Raw genomic sequence first — 22,557 nt, forward strand, 5'->3', positions numbered from 1 at the left:
ACTTCTTATCTCTGTATATTGATGTGACCGCTACGCTGCATACAGACACTAAGACAAATTCCTCGTATGTAACTTGCATACTGTGGCAATAAAAGTGATTCTGATTCTGACAGAGAGATACACACTGCAAAAAAATGTCCATCTGAACAAGTTGTTTAATCTAGTATTGAGTCCTAAAATCACATTTTTCTTAAAGCGATAATAAAACATTGATGATTTGCAAATGGATGCGACAAGTGACGACACATTGGCAGAATGTGTCGCTTCCTTTAGGGAAAATCTGACTTTTAAAACTCGATACAAGATGAAATGACTCGATAAGACATTTTTGCAGTGCAGATTACAACACCACTGCGAGAAGAATGTGAGCGAGCTTCAAAAGCTGACAGCGGTCACACGGTCATTTCCCAGTCACAGACCCCCTCCCTCCCATCACACACTTTAACAGCCACTCATCATGCCTCTCTGGTTAGCGCCCCCCCCCCTCGTTAGCACATGCTCCTCGCCATTCAGCACGTGGGACGTCCTGGACGAAGCGCCCCCCCCCCCCCCCCCCCCCCCTTAACTGTTTGTCATCTCCTCTTTCCAAGGAGTCTGCTGCTCCCCCATGTGTCTGTTATGTAAGTGACAGGGTGATCCTCTCCTGTCACTCTGATTGACCTGCTGCCATCAAACTCCTATTAATACCCAAATGTTTAGCATTCTGTTCCCTAGGTAACCTGATGTAAACCCTTAACATGTCCTGCGCTGTGTCCTGTACATCTCACCTGATTAGATAACACCTAGGAACAGATGGCAACAGCAAAACAAACAACTGCTTAAAGGAACAGCTCACGCTAAAATCCAAAATACATATACTGTATTCCCTCTCACCTGTAGTGCTGTTTATCCATCTATATCGTTTTGTGTTAGTTGCCTGAGTTTTGGAGATATCGCCTGCAGAGTTTCTGCCTTCTCTCCAATACAATGGAACTGGATGGCAGTCGGCTTGTGGTGCCAAAGAAATACATTTGAAAAAACTCAACAGCAATTTCTCCTTCCAGAAATCATGACCCCGTTACTCAAGAGAATCCACAGACCTTGTTATGAGCAGTTTCATGGAGGAACTATTTTCTTTTGACCGAAATACACCCGCTAGCTGCTAGCTACTAGTTCCTACATGAGACTGCAAAAGAAAATAGTTCCTACATGAAACTGCTCACAACAAAGTCTGTGCATTATATTGAGTAACCAGGTCATGATTTCTGGAAAGAGACAATGCTGTTGAGTTTTTCAAATGTATTCTTTTGGTGCTTCCAGCCGAGTGCCATCCAGTTCCATTGTATTGGAGAGAAGGCAGACATCTCTGCGGCTGTAATTCACGCCCACAGAACATGGACAAAGGAAGTTGGGGGGGGGGGGGGGGGGGGGGGGGGGGGGGCGCTTCAGACCGGAGGAAGTCCAAACCGATGCAGGTGATTGGCGGAGTACGAGCGGATGTTCCGCCTTCATTTCTCCAATCACCTGCCTTTAGGCCGGACATCCGGGACATCCCCCTATCATCGTTCATTATTTTCCCTGAGTTTCCCTTTCCGTTTTGACCAAGTTTTCCCAGCTCGACGTACAGACGTTTTAGGTGGAAGCATTTGAAAATTGCGAGAGCCAACCGTCTGTTTTAAGAGACGATAGAACATGCCTTACAGGCAATGTACACCAGATGCGTTACGGCTGCGTTGCGGATCCGGTAAAACTGCCGGATCCCATGTTAGATGGGCGATACATACGGTACGGAAAAATTACGCACCTGTTCTATTTTTGTTGGATCCTGCATACGTCTGACAGATGACATGAGTGTGCGTCTGTACGCAGTCGTACCGCATCTGTTCCGGAGCTGGTGGACATTAGCCTTTAAGTATGGGCTAGTTCAAGTCAAGATGATGTCAAAATCCTCTGCTAAAGTCAACAGAAAATCACGAGGATGATGGGAGAAGCTGGGATCTGGGATCCGTGGCCATTCTCAGCCGGCAGTCTGAGGTTTTCCAGTGTTTCCTGCTCAGCTTCATAGTTTTCTCTTTGCGAAATGGATTTCTCTGAGCGCTCAGTTTTGATTCACCGAATGCGTCTCCATACACTGCCACACAGTATATGTTAGATTCCACTAGATGGAGCCCTTACGCAGCATCACTGTTAAACTAACTGTTTCAGAGGGGACCTGTTTGTTTCACAGCTGTATTTGTCCATCAATTCTATATATTCTATATATTCAATTCTATATTGCTTTCTTTTTATTATCAGGGTCTTGTTTACAATTTCTTTATATGATGTCTGTCCTTGTTGTCCTTGTCTCTGCCTATTGACTGTTTCTATATTCCCTTTTTAACCTTTTACACTGCAGAGGGTGCACTTCAATTTCGTTGTTGTGAAAATGACAATGACAATAAAGAATCTTGAATCTATATGCTATGGCACTTTGAGAAGAAAGTGTTTCATGTTAATGAATAATAACGTGCAACACGGTGTTGTTGTGCCTCCTGTCTCTCCACTCGGCAGTGTACCAGCGGGGCCCCGGATGCTGGAGGAGCAGAGTGTGTGTAATGAGCTGTTGCTGCACCTCCTCAGGCATCAGTCCGTCCTCTTCATCCGTCCCCAGAAGGTCCTTCTGCCGCCGCCGCCGCCCTCCAGCCCCTCATCATCACCCCCTCCACCGACTCTCTCTGCTCTCTCAGCCTTTGAGGTGAACCATACTCCATGTTTCTTCTTGATGAAACTTCTAGGTCTGTTTGCTATTAAAGAACTCCCCTGTCACACTGTTTCCCTTCACACACTGAATTGTTAGAAAACAACATTGACATAGTGTAGTCACTCTGTTCAATTTGGCCGATTGTAAATGAAAAACTATGCTATAGAGAATGTAGGCGACATATTATCATAATCTATGAGTACTGTATGTAACAAGTACATAGTTTCCCAGCAGTAGATGTGTGTTAATTACCCCTATAGGCAGGTTACCTCAAATAGCACGGAATGAACTTACACTGACATTTGATAGAACAGGTAATAGGTGATTGGAAGATTGTTTGCTAAATTAATAATTCCTCACAAATACTGTAAGGGCAATTTTAACAGTTTGCTGTACTTTTCAATTGTATCGCGATAAGCAGTGTAACCAAAGCACTTATCAATTAGACAACATCACTTTGTCTACTGCCACACACAGTTTTTGCCAATCCTTAAACCCATCAACAGAGATACCCCCAACAACTACTGCCTTGCAGTGTTCAAGCAGTTTCACTCACAAAGGTTAAGACTACAAAACTACAAAACTACTGAGGGACTCTGCAGTGATTGTGTGTGTGTGTGTGTGTGTGTGTGTGTGTGTGTGTGTGTGTGTGTGTGTGTGTGTGTGTGTGTGTGTGTGTGTGTGTGTGTGCGCGCGCGCGCGTGCGTACATCCTTGTTGTCCTCACTAGGTCCCAGCCAGCAGCTGCCCCTCAGAGCGCAGTAGTGTGGAGAGGTTGGAGGTGGAGAGCACTGCCTCTCTCTCTAACCAAACATGGATGAACTCCCACCTCGACAGGTACTGTACAGTCCTCACCACAGATACGGTGACCTTCATCATAGTCATCCAAACCTTTTTTTTTCTTGTGACCCCACAGTGTCGTCACAATAATTTAGGGACTCCTAACGCCGTCGTGTTATAGTAGTAAACGCCACCCTGTTACCGTAGTAAAATTGTAATTGCTCGAGTGACATCGCTGGTGACATCACATTTCACATTTACAGATTCTGGAATTTTTAACGAGGGAGGAGGGGACGTCATTTTAAGGATTTTAACAAGATAATTTCACTTTTTTGTGTGTGGAAAAACCATATCGGACACAAATGATTAGACAGAGTATTTGATATACATCTTAAAATATGGGGGTCGTTATAGGAAGAGCAGCTGAACAACTTTCTTTCTGCTATTTGCCTTTCTCACTTTAAAGGCAGCTAGTAACACGTTTGGCTTCGGAGCACTTCTGAGCAACAACTCTCTCGAGAACCCGTGCCACCGACTGTCTGTAGTCGACAGTACAAAGTGCTATAGTTTCTATATGGCTGCCTCTCCCTCTCATGTTATGTCCATTAAAAGTAGCCTGCACACTGTCGCTGCTGGAGCAGTAACGTGGAACCCCAGACACAATCTGCATCTCAGCAGCCATCTGCTCGTGAGGAACCTGTCCCACTCCAAACATGGAGGCTCTCCTCTCGTCGCCCGCCAGCTCCTAGCTGGCAGCAGTGTGGGTACAAATAAATACATAAATAAAATGCTATATTTAAATGGCGAATGTGGGTTGCCAAGAGCTCGGGATGCAGACGTTGAAGTTAATTTATATATTTGCTATTTTGGTCCCTCTAGACTGCATGTGACTCCGCCTTCACGTGCACTTAATACTGTAGCTGTCAAAGATACTGTACACGCAACCACACACACGCACGCACACACGCACGCATGCATGCGCACACGTGACGTGTGTCTGTGTGTGTGTGTGTGTGTGTGTGTGTGTGTGTATGGTTGAGTGTATATTTGTGTGTGTCTGTGTGTGGGGGGTTCTGTTTGAGTTTTACAGAGAAAGAGGGAAATTAAGCCACCTTCCCTTTATCTTAATGTTTCTATTTGTCTTTGTAGCTGATAGCATTTTAGCCTTAATTACAAGGTAAACACACTATGATTCAGTGGACTGCCACTGTAGCCCTCCTAGAATAAAATAGTGGTTGACTGCCTACTCTTATATGCCAGCACAGCCATAAGGTATCTTGTTGGTAAATGCAATTCTGTGTGTGTGTCTAGACTGCATGTGACTCTGCATTCACGTGCACTTAATACTGTAGCTGTCAAAGATACACTCAACCACACACACACACACACACACACACACACGCATGCGCATGCACGTGACGTGTGCGTGTGTGCGCGCGTGCGTGTTTTCTTGTCTCAGCCTCTCTGACCTACTTCCACCTGCTTTGCAGAGCCAGAACCACCATTGGCTGACCCTGAACTGCTGTGTGCGCTCAGGGATGAGTGTGTGCGTGCATGTTGAGATGTGTGCGTACGTGTGTGTGCGTACGTGCGTGCGCATAAGATGTGTGTGTGTGTCTGTGTGTGTGTGTGTGTGTGTGTGTGTGTGTGTGTGTGTGTGTGTGTGTGTGTGTGTGTGTGTGTGTGTGTGTGTGTGTGTGTGTGCGTGCGTCCATGCAGGCGCGTGTGTGTGTAATTGAGAGTGGCAGGGGGTGGGTGTGCTCTCTGCCTTGGGCTGTGACTCACGTTGACCATCAAGTATCACCCGCTGCTGTGCTGCTCTCTCCTTTCAGCCTTGGCCTCTCTCTGTCCTTCACCATCACATGTGATCCGTGTCCTTCACCATCACATGTGATCCGTGTCCTTCACCATCACATGTGATCCGTGTCCTTCACCATCACATGTGATCCGGATGCTACACTCCTGTCAGTTCACTTCATCCACCGCAGCTAGCATGGAGCTATGGAGTGAGTGAGCTAATGCAGGGGGGGGGGGGTCTAAGGCCATGTTCACATTACAGGCAAATCCTATTTGGTGATAAAGTCATTAAAAGGTCACTAAAGTTCACAAATCGGATTTGGCCTCCTAGTCTGAACATGGCCTTAGACCCAAGTGAGAATTCTGTTGTTTTTGGACCAAAGCATTATTAATAATGCATGTTGGGATCCACCAGAAAATTATGTGGCAAAATATGTGTTTTGGAGGGGTCCTGTATCTCCTCCCTGTTTGAAATGCAACATAGGAGTTTACAGTGAAGTATTTTAATATACATGATACTTTTCTGGTTGCTCACCCAAGATTTTGATTTGGTTATTTGTTGCCACGTTTGACTGCACCAACTTGCGATGAATCACCTGCTGAAGCATCTCTGAGGAAAGTCAACTTGAAAGTCAACTTGGAAAGTCATTCATGCTCACAGCTCTATGTGGCTCATTCCGTGACCATTACGCCTAAACGGCTATAATTGTTCATGTCTTGTTGCTGTGCTGACACATCCAGTGAAGGCTCCAGCTCTGCAGTCTGGAGTCATACACCACTTTAAGCATGACCCGCTTTTTTGGTCTTTGTCGTTGTTTGTTTTCTGAACAACCTGCTGCAGAAGACTGAACCCAGTACGTCTGCTTGTTTGTTTTTCTCAGTGACAGGAACACAAATTCTTCCATCCATCCATCCATCCATCCATCTTCAACCGCTTATCCGGGATCGGGTCGCGGAGGTAGCCGTTCCAGCATTGGACCCCAAACTTTCCTTTCCCCGGCCACGTTAGCCAGTTCTGACTGGGCGATCCTGAGGTGTTCCCAGGCCAGCGTGGAGATATCATCTCTCCAGCTAGCCCTCGGTCTGCTCCGTGGTCTCTCCTCCCAGTTGGACATGCTGCCTCAACTGGCTCCTTTCTACGCGAAGGAGCAGCGGCTCTACTCCGAGTCCCTCCTGGATGACTGAGGTTCTCACCTTGTCCCTAAGGGAGATGCCAGGCAGTCACCCTCCTGAGAAAACCCATTTCTCCCGCTTGTATCCGGGACCTTGTTCTTTCAGTCATGACCCATCCTTCATGACCATAGGTGAGGGTAGGAACGGAGATCAACCGGTAGATCGAGAGCAAATTCATGTTTTTTGGGAAATGCAGGGTGATACTTAAACTGGTCACTGAAATATTCCCATACAAGGCATCGACGTCGTTCTACATATGGTGTGCATTGAATCAAGCAAAACAGGGACCTTTATTATTTGATTCTAAACTTTGATACACATCTTTTCCTACTCACTCCTTGGATTTTCTTATGACGTGGTTGTAATCTGGTCTCTACTTTCCCAGTATCCCTTGGAATACAGAAGCTCATGTTTTGCATCTCTCCCACTGTCTCTATCTTCTCTCTCTCTCTCTTTCTGAATCTGAATGAATCTCTCATGTGCTCTTTTGTTTGCTCTCTCTCTCCATGTCTTTCTATAGTCCTGAGTGCATCTCTGTCGTCAGCGCCGGCGCCCGCCAGCTGATTCTAGACCGGCTGGAGGAGGGAGGTGAAAGCACGGAGGCAGGCCGCGCGCTCTCCTGCCCCACTGACCGAGGACCAGCCCGACATCAGCGCCGGGACGGACCATCTCGAAGCAACCAGGGGGCGCTACTGGAGACGGAGTGTACCACAGGAGGGTGAGCGCCTCTTCTCTTTTTTTCTTTTTTCTTTTCCCCCCTCCTCGTTCTCTTCCTCACGTGCAGATGCTGCCAGGTCGGATATTCACCTGGAATGATTGATGAAGGTCATGTCAACTCTTCTCTCTCGGTTTCTCTCTCAGAGGGAAACTACATGACAGACAGTACTTTTCATGCCACCTGTCCGTACCAATATGGTGCTTTTCCATACACACAGCTAGCTCATTGGTCGTCATTTGATTATAGTCACCTGTTAATTTTGTTATGATCACCTGTTAGTTTCCTACCAAGATGGCCTTGTGGATATCTAAGAGAATACTACGAATAAACCTCATTTTGTGAACAGTTGCCCTCTAGCATACTCCTATCTGCAAAAGTCGAATGTATTGAATTTCAATAAGAATTTCTTTGGATTCCTTGGATTCCTTAGCAGTCTGTGTTTGTGTGCAGGACTTGGCCACACTACAAGACGCTACCGCTCACCTCCATGTCAAAGGAGGTGGAGGATAGGAGGGTGTCCCCCCTATCGCTCCAAGATGGCCGCTCAATGGTGTGCATTGCAAATTTATTTTTCTAAATGATCTCCCTTTCCTTTCTCTCTTTCTGTCTCTCTCTCTTCTTGTGTTTATTTTCTTTCTTTCTTTCTTTCTCTCTCTCTCTCTCTCTCACTAGCTGGCTGGCACTCTCTCCCTCCCTTGCTACTCTCACTATATTCCTCCTTTCTTCGGCCCATTAAACAGATGTGTCTGCAGCTGAGCCGAGGTGTGAGGAGTCGCTGTGTGTATTTAGCTCTGAATATTATTCAGTGATACTTGTTCACATGATAAATATTCACATTTATTTTCGGGAGGGAATAGAAACACAATTGATACAATTTGTATCAATAACATAATTATTCTCCCGCATGAACCAAAAGCATCTCAAGCCCAAATGAGACCGGTGTGACCAGAGAAAACCAGTTGTGACATCGAAATAATAATTAAAGCCAGGAGTCAAGAAAGTTGTCTCACAGAAATGTATTCAGCCATTACATATATCTTTGCAAGCAGAAGATTTCTCTAATAACTCATACCAATAATTATGTGTATGCAATCATAGCGTATTGATTATGAAATGAGGCCAATGGAACTTACATTTCTCCATTAGTACTGGTATGTGCATTCGCTAAGCTGACGTGTTGGGTATGCTTTAATGGTTACCATGGCGACTCTTCAGTCATCAGGGTTATATGCCATCATGGACTACTGTTTTCCAGGGCTCCACAGATCCAGAACAGATGTCATGTATTTCTGACAGCTGCACAGTGGAAGAGTCACAGAGCCACACCCAAACTGAGCACACAGAGAGGTGAGAGGAAATCAACTCATCTAGACTAAAGGAAAGCTTTTGGTTGAAGACTAAAGAAGACATTTTCTCTGCTGTTTTTTTTATCTCTTACTTTTATAGGGTTCCCACAGGCCTTGAAGATCTCTGAAAGTCTGTGGATTTGAGAAAAATTAATGAATGATTATCCCCCTTTAGTGCTAATTTAATTTATTTATCCTGGTTGCTACTCCACCCTCTGCCGATCTGGGGAGAGCCGAAACTGGCTCCATGCTTCCTCCGAGACATGGGCAGTTAGCCAGCCGCTTCTTTTCACCTGACAGGGGAAGCTTCACCGGTAGGACATAGCACGTGGGAGGTTCACGCTATTCCAACCAGTTCCCCTCCCTCCGAACAGGCGCCCTTAACGACCAGAGGAGGAACCACATTAGCAACCAGGATATTGCATGTTTTTGGTGAAGGGGGTTCCTATATGAGGGAAGCCCCCGGGAAGGCACGGGGAGAACATGCAAACTCCACACAGAAAGGCCCTTTTGACGACCCCACCCCGGCGGTGGGCACTCGAGGACATGCGGACGGGCACGCATTCCTTCAGCGTTCACAGCGTCCCAGGTGGGAATCGAACCCAGGACCTTCGAGCTGTGAGGCGACAGCGCTTACCACTGCACCACCCACCGTACCCCCCCATGATTTCTTGACTTAAAAAGGAAAGGATACAAAATGAGGCCTCTAGGATGTCTAATTTTGAGTTTCCTGCTATTTGCTATTCAAAATCCCCCTGACTTTAATATACAAATCTCAGCACCGATGAGAAATGGGGACCTCCCTGTAATGCCTGTTGCTGCTTTTCCTCTCCCCCAACCCACTGCTGCTTGGTGCTGCTCAGTTCAGCTCATCTCATCTCCCCGCGCTGCAGTCAGTCAGAGAAGTAGGTTAGCGGGTCAGTGTGCTGCCTACAGTCATGCTATTCGTATGATTCCAGTCCAAAATAACACTGACTGGCCACGGGGGCTCACGCGGAGCGTGCATGCTAGCTGGAGCGGGTCGACCTAGCATGCTGGCAGGAAGTTCCATTTATGCCCCATTGATTTCAGACATGAATAATGTTAAAGGGACAGCTCACCCTAAAATCCAAAATACATATTTTTCCTCTCACCTGTAGTGCTATTTATCCAACTATATTGTTTTGGGATAGTTGCCTGAGTTTTGGAGATATAGGCCGCAGAGTTGTCTGCCTTCTCTTGAATACAATGGAACTGGATGGCACTCGGCTTGTAGTGCTCAAAGCACCAAAAAAAATACATTTGAAAAACTCAACAGCACATTGTCTCTTTCCAGAAATCATGACCCAGTTACTCAAGACACAGACTTTGTTGTGAGCAGTTTCATGTAGGAACTATTTCCTTTTGCAGTCTCATGTAGGAACTAGCTAGCAGCTAGCGGCTGTAGTTCAGTCAAAAGAAAATAGTTCCTCCATGAAACTGCTCATAACAAGGTCTGTGGATTATCTTGAGTAACGGGGTCATGATTTCTGGAAAGAGACATTGCTGTTGAGTTTATCAAATGTATTTCTTTGGCACTTTGAGCACCACAAGCCGAGTGCCATCCAGTTCCATTGTATTGGAGAGAAGGCAGAAACTCTGCAGGCGATATCTCCAAAACTCAGGCAACTAACACAAAACGATATAGATGGATAAATAGCACTACAGGTGAGAGGTATGTATTTTGGATTTTGGATTTTAGGGTGAGCTGTCCCTTTAAGGGCAGTGTTGGATACATAGAACAGCACAGCACTGCCTTTGACCAGGTTTGATAGAGCATTGATTATGGATACAGACACACCACAATGTGTATTAGAAGCACATGGACAGTGATGATAACAGGGGGGAAACAATGTTGTTACCAGGATTTATAGCCTTTATCTACCAATGCTGATTTTTTTTTAATAGTTTGTGTGTTTTTGTATTTGTTTTTCTTCATTAAATTGATAGCATTTTGTTGTTCAGGCTGCTGCGCTGTATGCAGACTGAGAACGGAGACCAAACGACGGTGTCTGAGTGGAAGGTAGGTAACCACCACGCCTCTGTGGCCTTTGGCTAGTCTCTTGAAATAGACGCATTGGCTCCCGCAATTTTCCATAAGCTAATATATATACAGTAATATATAATAATAATATAATATATATATAATCACTATAAAACGATACTAAAACGATACTTGAGTCACAATACGATAGTATTGCGATATATTGAATATTGCGATATTTCGATATATTGTCACTCCTAACCTCCTTTTCCTACCTTTTCCTTGACCTCACCAGAAGTAAAACATGCAGTGTTTTTTTGTTTTGTTTTGTTTTTGCCCCACACGTAGGCTACATTATTAAGCTTCTCTGGACTCAATACGCCACTGCAGACGCGGACTGCACCATCGGGCGCTTTGGGCAGATGCCCGGTGGCCTGGCATGTCATGGCCTGCATTTTTTTTTTTTTTTTTTTTATATCGATACTTGGCGTCCAAACATCGATACAATATCATCAGGCAAAATATCGCGATACTATGGTGTATCGATTTTTCCCCCCACCCCTAATTTTTAACTATGAGTATCATACAAGCTGGATGAGGATAATTATGAGGGTAATTGCTTCCAAGTATGGGGGCCAAGGATTTAATTTCAGATATGGGTCAATCTTGGAAATGACTGGGTGGCACACTATAGAGAATTGTAGGGATTAGAAAGAGTGAATTAATAGATGGAAAAAATAAATTGATCTGATGAGAGAGGAAGATAAAGTAATAAACTAAGTAATTGATGTATTTCTCTTTCTGTATGTGTGGATGTCACCGCTGCTGTGTGTGAGTGGGTGTGGGCAGTGAGACTTGACCAGTGTGTGTGCTGTCTCTTCCTGTAGGGGAGAAGAGGAGGAGGGGGTAGAGATTCACCTGATTACAGAGGCAGGAGTAACGGCTTTGACGTAAGTCGCTGCTCTTTTACTAATTAACACCTTTTTTTAGGATGAGGGTATCCATGACAACGGCAGCACTACGTGCGTGTCTGCACATTGTAGCACACACACACCCCGCCCTTCAGCTCCTCCCACCCCGTCGGTGTGACGCACAAAGCAGTGCTTTTTATGAATGAAGGGGCGAGGAGGGCGAGCAAGGAGGAGCCCAAGCCTCAGATGCTGCTGCTGCTGCTGATGCTGATGATGATGATGAAGACGACGTCAAAAATGACGAGGAGTTTGGTTTTGGCCTATCTTAGGTTCATTCAAGTATTTTGACTAGCAATCATTTATTTTCCCTTTCGCATAACAACATTGATATTCTCTGCATATACACCCACCTATAGATACACACACACACACAAGGACACACACACACACCGCCCGCGGCTGCACCAAATGGACTCCTCTCAGCGCGGTCTGACAACGTTGCCATGGAAACGCCTCGTCATATAGCTCCCTCCTCCCACGCACACACACACACACACACACACACACACACCCACACAGACGGAGCGACGTGAGCGGTATTCCCGCCGTCTCCCTCGATGAATAATCCATGTGGAGGCAGTTCGGCGGCTGAAGTGCCGGCAACGCCGCTGAGACGGAGGACCTTGTGTATATTTAAGGATGCTCTGTGTTTGCCGGAGGGCGGCTGTAGGAGAACGCACATCAGGGATCTCACGCAGGATGATGCTGACACGCTAGGGATCTGACTCACTGACTGACAAAAAGAGTCACGATTCTTCTCGACAGGGAAGAGTTGAACCGAGCCAAGTCCATTTTTTGCATTACTGGTATACTGTATGGACTGCTTCTAACTGCTTTTGGAACAGATTGGGTGCTGTTTTCTAACTGCTTTTGGAACAGATTAGGAGCTCGCAAGATAAAAGATTTGCCGGTCTGCTCTGAGAACCTGGGTTCCTCTCCGAGTGCTTCACCACCTTCCCAGCCTCTCCATCCCCTCTGTTCCAGCAAAAGGCAACGGCAGCCTGGTTACAGAGCCGCATTCTGCCTTTTGACTCTTACCTTCTTGAAGAGGACCAGGCAACCACAACTCACCTCATCCTACAGTACAGTACAACTCCGCTTTTTCGTAGGAGATTCAGATGCTTTTACAGCCGTTGGGGCTGTCACCGGACCGCTCGAGACTCCCGAACAGCTCACGATACACCGAAGAGTCCACAGCCTTCTCCCCCGAACCGCACCAGCGCTTTCGGACTTCTCCCATCCCCTTTCCGATCTGCACCCCCTGAAGCCATGTTCTGCTTCTGTTTCCAGAGCCCCTCCCTCAAGCTACAAGCCCTGGAGGCTGAACTGGGACCCCCGCCACCACCGCTAGTGGACCCCCAGGCCCATGGACACCCGCCTGCCCAACAGCAACGCCTTTCTGCTGGGGAGCTGAGTCTGCATCTGCCCCACACCCCGCTCCTCCACTCTCCACCATCACCACCAGCTTATGGCGAGTGGATGGTCAACTCATCGCAGCCTGGTAAGGAAATGACAGCGAAGCGGTGACCCATGCTTTCTTTCTGAACTGCTCATGCTCAGTACTGTAACTGTAACTGTAACTGTAACTGTAACTGTAACTGTAACTGTATGTTTAACTTTTGCCTCTACACTGTTGGGCAGGTAATGATGTCAAACCAGGAAGTTGCAATCTTTATTCACCATTCTCGATTGTCTCGATGATTCTACTTGTATCATAACTTAATTTTGAGGATGCTTTGATCCAAAGCATGTCACAGTGCTGCTGACTATTTTCAGCATGGCTGGTCCCAGTGCTAATCAAACCCATGGCCCAGTTTAAGTGACATGCTTTACTCACTGAGCTGTACTGTTATTCATAATAGCTAATTGGTCATTCGCTCGTCCTTCAGAATGTTTCCCCTAGATGGCGCTCTTATCCATTTGCTGCATGCCGTTGTTTCATTTCCTAAACCGGGGTGTGTCTTTTCTTGGCAAGTTGAGTCACACTGCTGGAAGCTACTGTAGCGTCACTGTACTGAGCTCTGCTCTCAGTTACTGCCTGTGATGATATGCTCGACACAACATGCTCTTGTTTTGGCAAGCCGAAGAATATTACTAGAAACTAGGGATGTCACAATATATCGTCCCACAATATATCGCGATATCAAAACGTGACAAATGATGTATCGTTGAGATGAAATCTCATATTGCGGGAAAAAGAAGCTGAACATGGTGGCACTGATCTGCATCTGATTGCATGCTCGCTCTCCTTTTCATTGCTTTCTTTGAACAGACGAGGGACGTTACAGACACGGAGGATGAAAATGGTGAAATTCCTCAAATTAGCTTGGGGGATGCCCCCTCAACTTACAAATCGATCGCAAAAAATATTGTTAAAATATCGTATCGTATCGTTATCGTGAACCCAATATCGTGTTATCGTATCGTATCGTGAACTGAGTGTATCGAGGCACCCCTACTAGAAACCCATATTATTCTACCATAGAGATTATTGGTCAAAACAAAAGTGAAGCCATTGGGGCGTTTGGTTAGTGTAGACGTAGAAGCATTTGCCTATGAGACCCATATTCAATTCCCGAAAAGCAGAACTTCCGGCCGTGTCTGCGGGTGGGAAGCTGGTAGGGTATGTGTCTATGTGTGTCCTGGTCCCTGCACTAGTGCCTCCTCTGGTCGGTCGGGCGCCTGTTCAGGGGGAGGGGAACTAGGGGGAATAGCGCGATCCTCCCACGCTCTACGTCCTGCTGGTGAAACTTCTCGCTGTCAGGTGAAAAGAAGCAGCTGGCGACTGCACATGTATCAGAGGAAGCATGTACTAATCTAAGGCTCTGCCCAGATCGGCAGAGGGGCTGGAGCAACGACCCTGGACAGCAGGGGGGAATTGGCCCAAGTACAATTGGGGAGAAAATGGGAGAAAAAACGTGAAGAGAAAAGTGAAGCCATTCGAATCCATCGCTTTTACTGTATCTGTCACTGTGCTCTTCCTTCCATTAGAGTCCAGTCCTGCCCAGCAGAGAAGTCCCACTCTTTCTGAGGAAGAAGGTTTTGGAGACGAGACCCCGTCCAGCCCACCAGGCTCCGCCCCGGGACCCCCGACCAGCCCCCTCCTGCATCGTATCGCCACGAGCGACTGCCCCGTGCCCTCGCCCCGCTGCCCCAGCCTCAGCCTGCGCTACCACCTCGACCCCGACGCTGCCCCCTCCCCGCCGTGCTCACAGCACATCAGGATGTAAGGCAACAGAAGGGGCGTGTGTGTGCGTGTGTGTGTGTGTGTGTGTGTGTGTGCGTGTGTGTGTGTGTGTGTGTGTGCGCGTGCGCGTGCGGTGGTTCCCCAAACACCCAAAACATGCAGAACTCCAAAGTTTAATTCATATCTTCATGAATATTGGCCTAGCCGTGGTGATAGTCTCAAACTCCATGTGTCTGCTGTGCTGCTGGTGAATCAAAGGAGGTGTTTGGAAAATATTACAGTGCCAATGTAGGACAGATGGAGGGAGTGGGATTTCTACAATGACCACCGTGTTAGATGATCAGTGGCTAATAATGCCGTAGTAACAAGCAAGCATGTTACGCATTATGTTTCCTTAGCATTTGATGGATCAACTTAACCCATGTCAAGAGTGCAAGTGGATAGACGTGAACATTTTTCTATCTCGCCCCCCCCCCCCCCCCCCGCCACACACACACACACATCCCAGGGCTCGCTGCAGTGTGAAGTCAGAGCCAGAGGAGGGAGGCAGAGAGTCCGTATCGATCTCCTTGCTCAACAGACACATCCACACCCTGAGGAAGAGGATCAGGCGCTTTGAGGAGCGTTTTGAGCAGGAGAGGCACTACAAGGTGAGGGAGCAGCTCACACCCATGTCTGCTTCATCTGCAGTGGCTGCATTTCCACTGCTGTGACAAAATACACATCCCATTTGTCCAATTATCTTGAATGTGTTGAGGTGTCCTGTATTTACCTCTGTGTGCCTATAGACCTTATTCACTAACCCCGGACAGCGCCATATTGTTGACATACCCTCCTGCAGCTGACAACTATAGTAGCGGCCTTATTGTCGTTTCTGTTCCATTACAAAATAGCGATAGTGATGACAGCAATAAAAACCCCAGAGTTGTTGTTTGTATGCTGCCGTTAATGCCTGTCATAATAAACAAAAGAAAAAACGAGGTGAACAGACTTTGCTGTGAGGAGCCGTCAGAAAGTTTCACCTGTCTCTCCTAACTATCCACACATCTCCTGTGCTGCTGACGTATCCTCAGTCTCGCTCCCTTCACGTCTGTGGACGGTAGAGATAGAAACAAACCACGGGGGACTTTATTGCTGTCATTACTACAGCCGTGTGTAACGCAGGTCACCATCCGAACACAATAGACCCTTCTCACGGGGGCCATTTTGTGTCGAGAAGCCAGGGTAAACACAGGTGCAAGCAAAACACTAATGAGGGTTTCCAAATTCCAATCATGGAAGTTGGAAACCCTCATTAGTGTTTTGCTTGCACCTGTGTTTACCCTGGCTTCTCGACACAAAATGGCCCCCGTGAGAAGGGTCTATTGGAACGATACAGGTAACGCTAACGGCGGCTAGCTTCCTATAAACTCTGCTCTTACATAGGCTGTCACTTAAAGCGGATGCTCTATGTTAACAACATGGCGGCAGTGGGCGTGCCCGTACGTGAGTGACGCCAATCGAATAAGGTCTATTGTATTAATGAGATATACGGTAGAAAGTATTAGAATGAACAGTTTCACAGACTGTCACTGATGTGAGCTGTTTGTTGTTGTTGTTGTTGTTGTTGTTGTTATTGTAGTTGTTATTGTTAATAGCCGGCCCACAATGATAAGACAGCCCATCCAGAGATGGCCAGACTGATGAAGGAGCTCAGCAAGAGCCGCAAGCAGCTTAAAGGTCAGACACACAGACGCGCATGCACACCACACACAAATAAATACTGAATTTTATTACTGCCTTTCGATATTGAATTGATTGCAACAGTAGCTACGTTTCATAATTCACTTACATCAACAGCTTTGTTTTATACTCAATGAGAACAATTTAACAATTTGCGTGTGCCTGCATATATATGTAAATATATATATATATATATTTAATTAAATTAATTAATTAATTCTTTGAACTTCCTCTTCTAGAGCTGAAGCTGAGGCAGTCTGAAGAGAGGGGCCTGAGAGAGCACAACGGAGGCCGCAACCCCCCGGCCGAACCCTGCAGGACCAGCCGAGACCAGCAGGGGGCTCCGCTGAGCGGGATGGAGCTGCAGCAGCTTAACAACAGCAGCAACGCTAAGCCCAAGCTGGAGGAGACTGTCCACACTCTGAGCAGCAGACTGCGGGACAGACGGCGAGAGCTGGGCCTGCCGGACAGCATCAAGGTGTGCCTCCCTAAGCCCTGCATTCATCCTCCATTAGTGCTGTTGACACTATGACAGTCACCATTATAGTCGGCCTACTCTGCACCCAGCATGCTTTAGTACGACACGATTGGAGACTTCTATGATGGCAATATCTGTAATATATCGTGCATTCCTTTATAACTGGGAACTGGTAATGTTACGGTTCAAAGGTCATGATCGGGGACGGTGACGTCACCAGAGCTGGTATTTCCCATTCCAAACTCGTAGGAGCCTCAGCTGCCCCGACTTGAAAAATCCAAGATGGCTGCTCAGCGCAACAACAGTAGTTATAATCGTAGTAAAATGCTATTTATTAGCACTTTATTAAACTTTATTGAAGGAAAACCCCTTGAGATGGATCATCTGGTTTTAGAGGGGGACCTACAGGAACACGAATGCATCAATAGTACAACAAAAGAGATTTACAGGTACACTTCTGTCTTGTTTGTGGCTCATTAAATCAGCTGTACACACAGCACTGCCTAACTTCTATCTATCTGTGTGGACATGTTGCTGCAGTGTTTGTATGTGCAAAATGCCCACGAAATGCCTTGTTATTATTTGTCATTGCTAACAATGGCTAGCCCGGCTAGCGAGTGGATCTGGACCTAGAGCTGACTCGTTTAAAGGGAGGTGACACAATTCAACAGTGAACTTCCCAGCTCCAGTTTTCTGCAAATGGAACGCTAACAAAATGGATGTGACGTAATTTAGCCTCCACATCCCAGTTATTTTGCAATAAAGGAACGGGCCATTAAACCATGGCATGTTGGCTACAGGATAACCTGGTAGTTGGAGAGACTTTTCCCTGACCCCAAGATCACTGGCTCAGTGTCTTCAATAGCCTCCTGCTGCATTAGGCGTGTATACAAAGAAAACACATCCCTACTTTCACTGTATGTACTGTAGGGCTGCAACGATTAATCGATTAATTGATTAGTCGATCAACAGAAAATTAATCGACAACTATTTTGATAATCGATTAATCGTTTTGAGTACAATTTTAAGAGAAAAGGTCAAAATTCTATGATTCCAGCTTCTTAAATGTGAATATTTTCTGGTTTCTTTACTCCTGTATGACAGTAAACTGATATTATTTTTGAGTTGTGGACAAAACAAGACACAGCCCGTCTGGTATTCAACCAACCCAAATTCTCTCATGTCACTCCCCTCTTCCGGGACCTCCACTGGCTTCCCATCTCAGCTCGCATCAAATTCAAGACACTGGTACTGGCCTAGCCTGGGTAAACCCATCCCCCACGTGACCTGCTCTCAGACCTGTTCTCAGTCACTATGGTCTGGTCCCCCGCCTGTGCTGAACGATTTCTTGCGGTTGTTGCCCCCCCCCCGATAGACCGCTCCATTACGCAACCGTCATCCAACCAGCTTTGTGCACAGAGCACATGCGCAGTGCAGCAGATGGCGTCATCGCTCTGCGACCTTTGTTGTTAGCAAGCGAGCTAACACTTTTCATTTCAGTACTGCTAGCACGCAAATGGTTACAACCAGCTACAAGAAGAGAGAACATCGCGTGACGGTGGTCAGGGAATGAAAGAGGAACAGGACTACTGTCTACACGGACCCAAACCTCGATCCCTGCTGCAGATGGCCGCAGATCTGGAGAGATATTTGTGGCTGTGAAGAACAGTCATCATCTATACAGCTGCTGCCAACCTGATGAGGAAACAGGCGTGCTTGTTATGCTGGACACTGAATGCCAGACTGCAGACTTCATCCTCCAGTGCTGTTCGCCTCAGGACTTGAAGGCCTAACGTTGTACCATGGACTGTATACATTCTGTGCTAATAATGCTAGCATGCTAACATCCTTTTCACACACACACACTGAATATACCGAAATGCTAGATTTGATCATGGACTTAACGCTAATGTTAATCAAAAACGGCCGCAGTCATAACGGTAAGGTGTGTTTGACCTAATTGAAATATTAACGTTAATGCCCTCACATTTCAGCGTGGTTACAGATAAACCTATTTAACGCTAGCTAGCTACAGTAGACTTTTGGAGGCGTTAATGTGAATGTCATGACGTAGTGAGCGTAGTATTATACTGTATATTATACATAATCCAGATGTAACCTAGCTATAGCTAGACGTTAAGAGGTTAGCGTGAATGCGACTGAGACCTGACATTACTGGCTTGATATCATATTCCAGATGCAACCTAGCTAGATAAGCTCCACACGGCTGTATGAGTAGCTACAATCAAATGTATCAAGCCTTGATATCATATTCCAGATCCAACCTAGCTAGCTAGATGTTAAGAGGTAGGAATATACCGAAATGCTAGACTTGATCGTGGACTTAATGTGAATCCAAAACGGCCACACTCATAACGTTAAGGTGTGTTTGACCTAGCTAGAAATATTAACGTTAATGCCCTCACATTTCAGCGTGGTTACAGATAAACCTATTTAACGCTAGCTAGCTACATTACTGGCTTGATATCATATTCCAGATGCAACCTAGCTAGATAAGCTCCACACGGCTGTATGAGTAGCTACAATCAAATGTATCAAGCCGATATCATATTCCAGATCCAACCTAGCTAGCTAGATGTTAAGAGGTAGGAATATACCGAAATGCTAGACTTGATCGTGGACTTAATGTTAATCCAAAACGGCCACACTCATAACGTTAAGGTGTGTTTGACCTAGCTAGAAATATTAACGTTAATGCCCTCACATTTCAGCGTGGTTACAGATAAACCTATTTAACGCTAGCTAGCTACATTACTGGCTTGATATCATATTCCAGATGCAACCTAGCTAGATAAGCTCCACACGGCTGTATGAGTAGCTACAATCAAATGTATCAAGCCGATATCATATTCCAGATCCAACCTAGCTAGCTAGATGTTAAGAGGTAGGAATATACCGAAATGCTAGACTTGATCGTGGACTTAATGTTAATCCAAAACGGCCACACTCATAACGTTAAGGTGTGTTTGACCTAGCTAGAAATATTAACGTTAATGCCCTCACATTTCAGCGTGGTTACAGATAAACCTATTTAACGCTAGCTAGCTACATTACTGGCTTGATATCATATTCCAGATGCAACCTAGCTAGATAAGCTCCACACGGCTGTATGAGTAGCTACAATCAAATGTATCAAGCCGATATCATATTCCAGATCCAACCTAGCTAGCTAGATGTTAAGAGGTAGGAATATACCGAAATGCTAGACTTGATCGTGGACTTAATGTTAATCCAAAACGGCCACACTCATAACGTTAAGGTGTGTTTGACCTAGCTAGAAGTTAAGAGGTTAGCGTGAATGCGACTGAGACCTGACATTACTGAAGTGAATACAAGTGACCTATATTTTTCAATCCTGTCTTTGAATAAAAGTTGTACATTGTGTTATGCTTGAAAACCATGTCTTTGCTCCCTTATGTGTTCACAATTACAACAAATCTGTATGGTTTATCTGTTGGCATTAAACCGTGGTATTTCCTTGGGTGATATTCCATATTTGTCATTAAACCTAGCTGTTCACATAAATTTGCAATGATGATCGACCACGTGAGATATCACAAGTAGCCTACTTTTATTAAAAAATAAAATGCAAAGAGAGGTTTCCTTCTCTAACTATTGGTGCGTTCACAAAATATTTACACGAGATTTTTTTTATAAATAATAATCAATAACGTGGATAATGATGACATCTGCAGCTGCTGGACGAGAGACAGAAGAAACTACGAACGAAGATTGGAGCAGAGGAGGACATGACTACAGAGAAACTTAACCGACCAGCACTCTGCTTCAATCAATGAATGCTTATAAAGCCTAATGTTACTGTAGCCTGGATGACGTCAGCTAATGCTACCCAGCCTTCCAGCGTTTATCTTCCATAGTGCATTAAATCATAATCACAATGCGAAGACATTAGCTGATCACCACAGAGCTGCACAGACAAGTTTATCAGATAATTTCGCCGTAAAATGTGTCCAGGTGATCAGCTCTGAAGCCCCGGCTTGTATGGTCCGCTAAAATCCGATTTCGATATAGGTGTTATTTTGATCAATATTGTATAGCTGGCTAGACAGAGGAGTTTATCTGGAATCAGTGTGACAAGATCCCTGCTGCTAGCTTGTCTGCCTTTCTGTGTCAGAGTATCTAGCTACATTATCTGCATTACATGCTACACCATGCAAATATATTTCGATATAATTCAAACAATTAGCCCACTGTACTACTGGACTGTGTATTGCTGTGAATAAGTTAGATTTGATTGTGTAAAGTGTATCAGCTTTAAATATCCAATATATACAGCATTAAACAAACGACCAGCAGCATTCAAATGTGCAAAAACGTTATATTTATTGAAATGTGGTGATCTCATGTCACATTACATAATGTTATGCCCAAATGGTCTACTGCCCAGAAGCGTCACTTTACATGTTTGGTAGGGAATTATTTTAATTATGTTAAACCAGCGTTTATCTTCCATAATGCATTAAATCATAATCACAATGCTATGAAGACATTAGCTGATCACCACAGAGCAGCACAGACAAGTTTATCAGATAATTTCGCCATAAAATGTGTCCAGGTGATCAGCTCTGAAGCCCTGGCTTGTATGGTCCGCTAAAATCCGATTTCGATAACGCTAGGTGTTATTTTGATCAACAGACCTCAACCTCAACAGCTGTTTTCACTTGAATTTCCTCACGTAGTTGCATAGCCATATAGCTAGCCAGCTAGTAGCTAGCTCGGGAGCTATGCTTTAGAGAGGCCAAATGCTAACGGCTAGGTAGTGCTAAGCCGCTGCAGCTGTTACACGTCATTGACAAAGACGCACTCTCTGATTGGCCGATCACGGCAGGACTGATGTTGGCAGTCACGCCGTCACTCATTGGCTGCGGGGTGGCTGCGGGTCTGCGCGGGTCTTTCAATCGCCCCAGAAATCGTTGTGAATGGCCCGGAGTCTAGACGCTAGTGACTGGGAACTGAGAGAGCAGGTCACGTGGTGGCTGGGTTTACCTAGGCTAGTACTGGCCTACAGGGCAGTACACCAGTCAGCTCCCCTGTACCTGCAATCTATGGTCAGGTTCCAAACCTCTCACCGCTCCCTTCGCTCCTCTACCAGTGCAGGGCGCCTCGCTCCTCCTTCGCTACGGGCGCTCAAAAGTCGCTCATCCCGATCTCGACTCTTCTCCTCCCTGGCACCCCAATGGTGGAACGAGCTGCCACCTTCGGTCAGGACTGCTGAATCACTGCCGATCTTTCGGAAAAGACTAAAGACTCACCTTTTCAGGCTCCACCTGGGCCCTTCTTGATCTAACTTCTTTCTCTCTCTTCTTTCTCTCTCTTTATTTAATATAAAAAAAAAAAAAAAAAAATCCTAAACTAAAACTCGTACCACTGTTCCTTCAGGATTTGTAGTTGTCATAGACTGTGCTCCATAGTTGATTGCTCTATTGCTGACAAAAAGTGTGTTACTGTAAGTCGCTTTGGATAAAAGCGTCTGCCAAATGACGTAATGTAATGTAACGTAATGTAATTTGAGGCCGTCATCTTTGCCTTTGGGAAACACTGACGTCATTTGCTACCATTTTCTGACATTTTATAGACCAAACAACTAATCGATTAATCAAGAAAATAATCGACAGATTCATCG

At 45.7% G+C, this 22,557-nt stretch overlaps 1 protein-coding gene across 1 annotated transcript in view; it reads left to right on the forward strand.

The window, feature by feature from the left end:
* LOC310789093 (protein FAM13A-like) overlaps positions 1 to 22,557 on the forward strand; it is a gene marked incomplete at its 5' end in the record, with an annotated part of 36,897 nt that overhangs the window by 7,893 nt on the left and 6,447 nt on the right. Inside the window, 11 exons of the mRNA XM_083650689.1 lie at positions 2,530 to 2,713; positions 3,449 to 3,555; positions 6,989 to 7,186; positions 10,516 to 10,573; positions 11,422 to 11,484; positions 11,578 to 11,752; positions 12,773 to 13,006; positions 14,497 to 14,731; positions 15,201 to 15,342; positions 16,330 to 16,411; positions 16,654 to 16,892. Coding sequence (XP_083506815.1) covers positions 2,530 to 2,713; positions 3,449 to 3,555; positions 6,989 to 7,186; positions 10,516 to 10,573; positions 11,422 to 11,484; positions 11,578 to 11,752; positions 12,773 to 13,006; positions 14,497 to 14,731; positions 15,201 to 15,342; positions 16,330 to 16,411; positions 16,654 to 16,892 — 1,717 coding nt within the window. The remainder of the gene's footprint in view (positions 1 to 2,529; positions 2,714 to 3,448; positions 3,556 to 6,988; positions 7,187 to 10,515; positions 10,574 to 11,421; positions 11,485 to 11,577; positions 11,753 to 12,772; positions 13,007 to 14,496; positions 14,732 to 15,200; positions 15,343 to 16,329; positions 16,412 to 16,653; positions 16,893 to 22,557) is intronic.

This window comes from Poromitra crassiceps (genome assembly GCF_964638095.1).
Source record: "Poromitra crassiceps genome assembly, chromosome: 14".
Lineage (NCBI taxonomy): Eukaryota > Metazoa > Chordata > Actinopteri > Beryciformes > Melamphaidae > Poromitra > Poromitra crassiceps.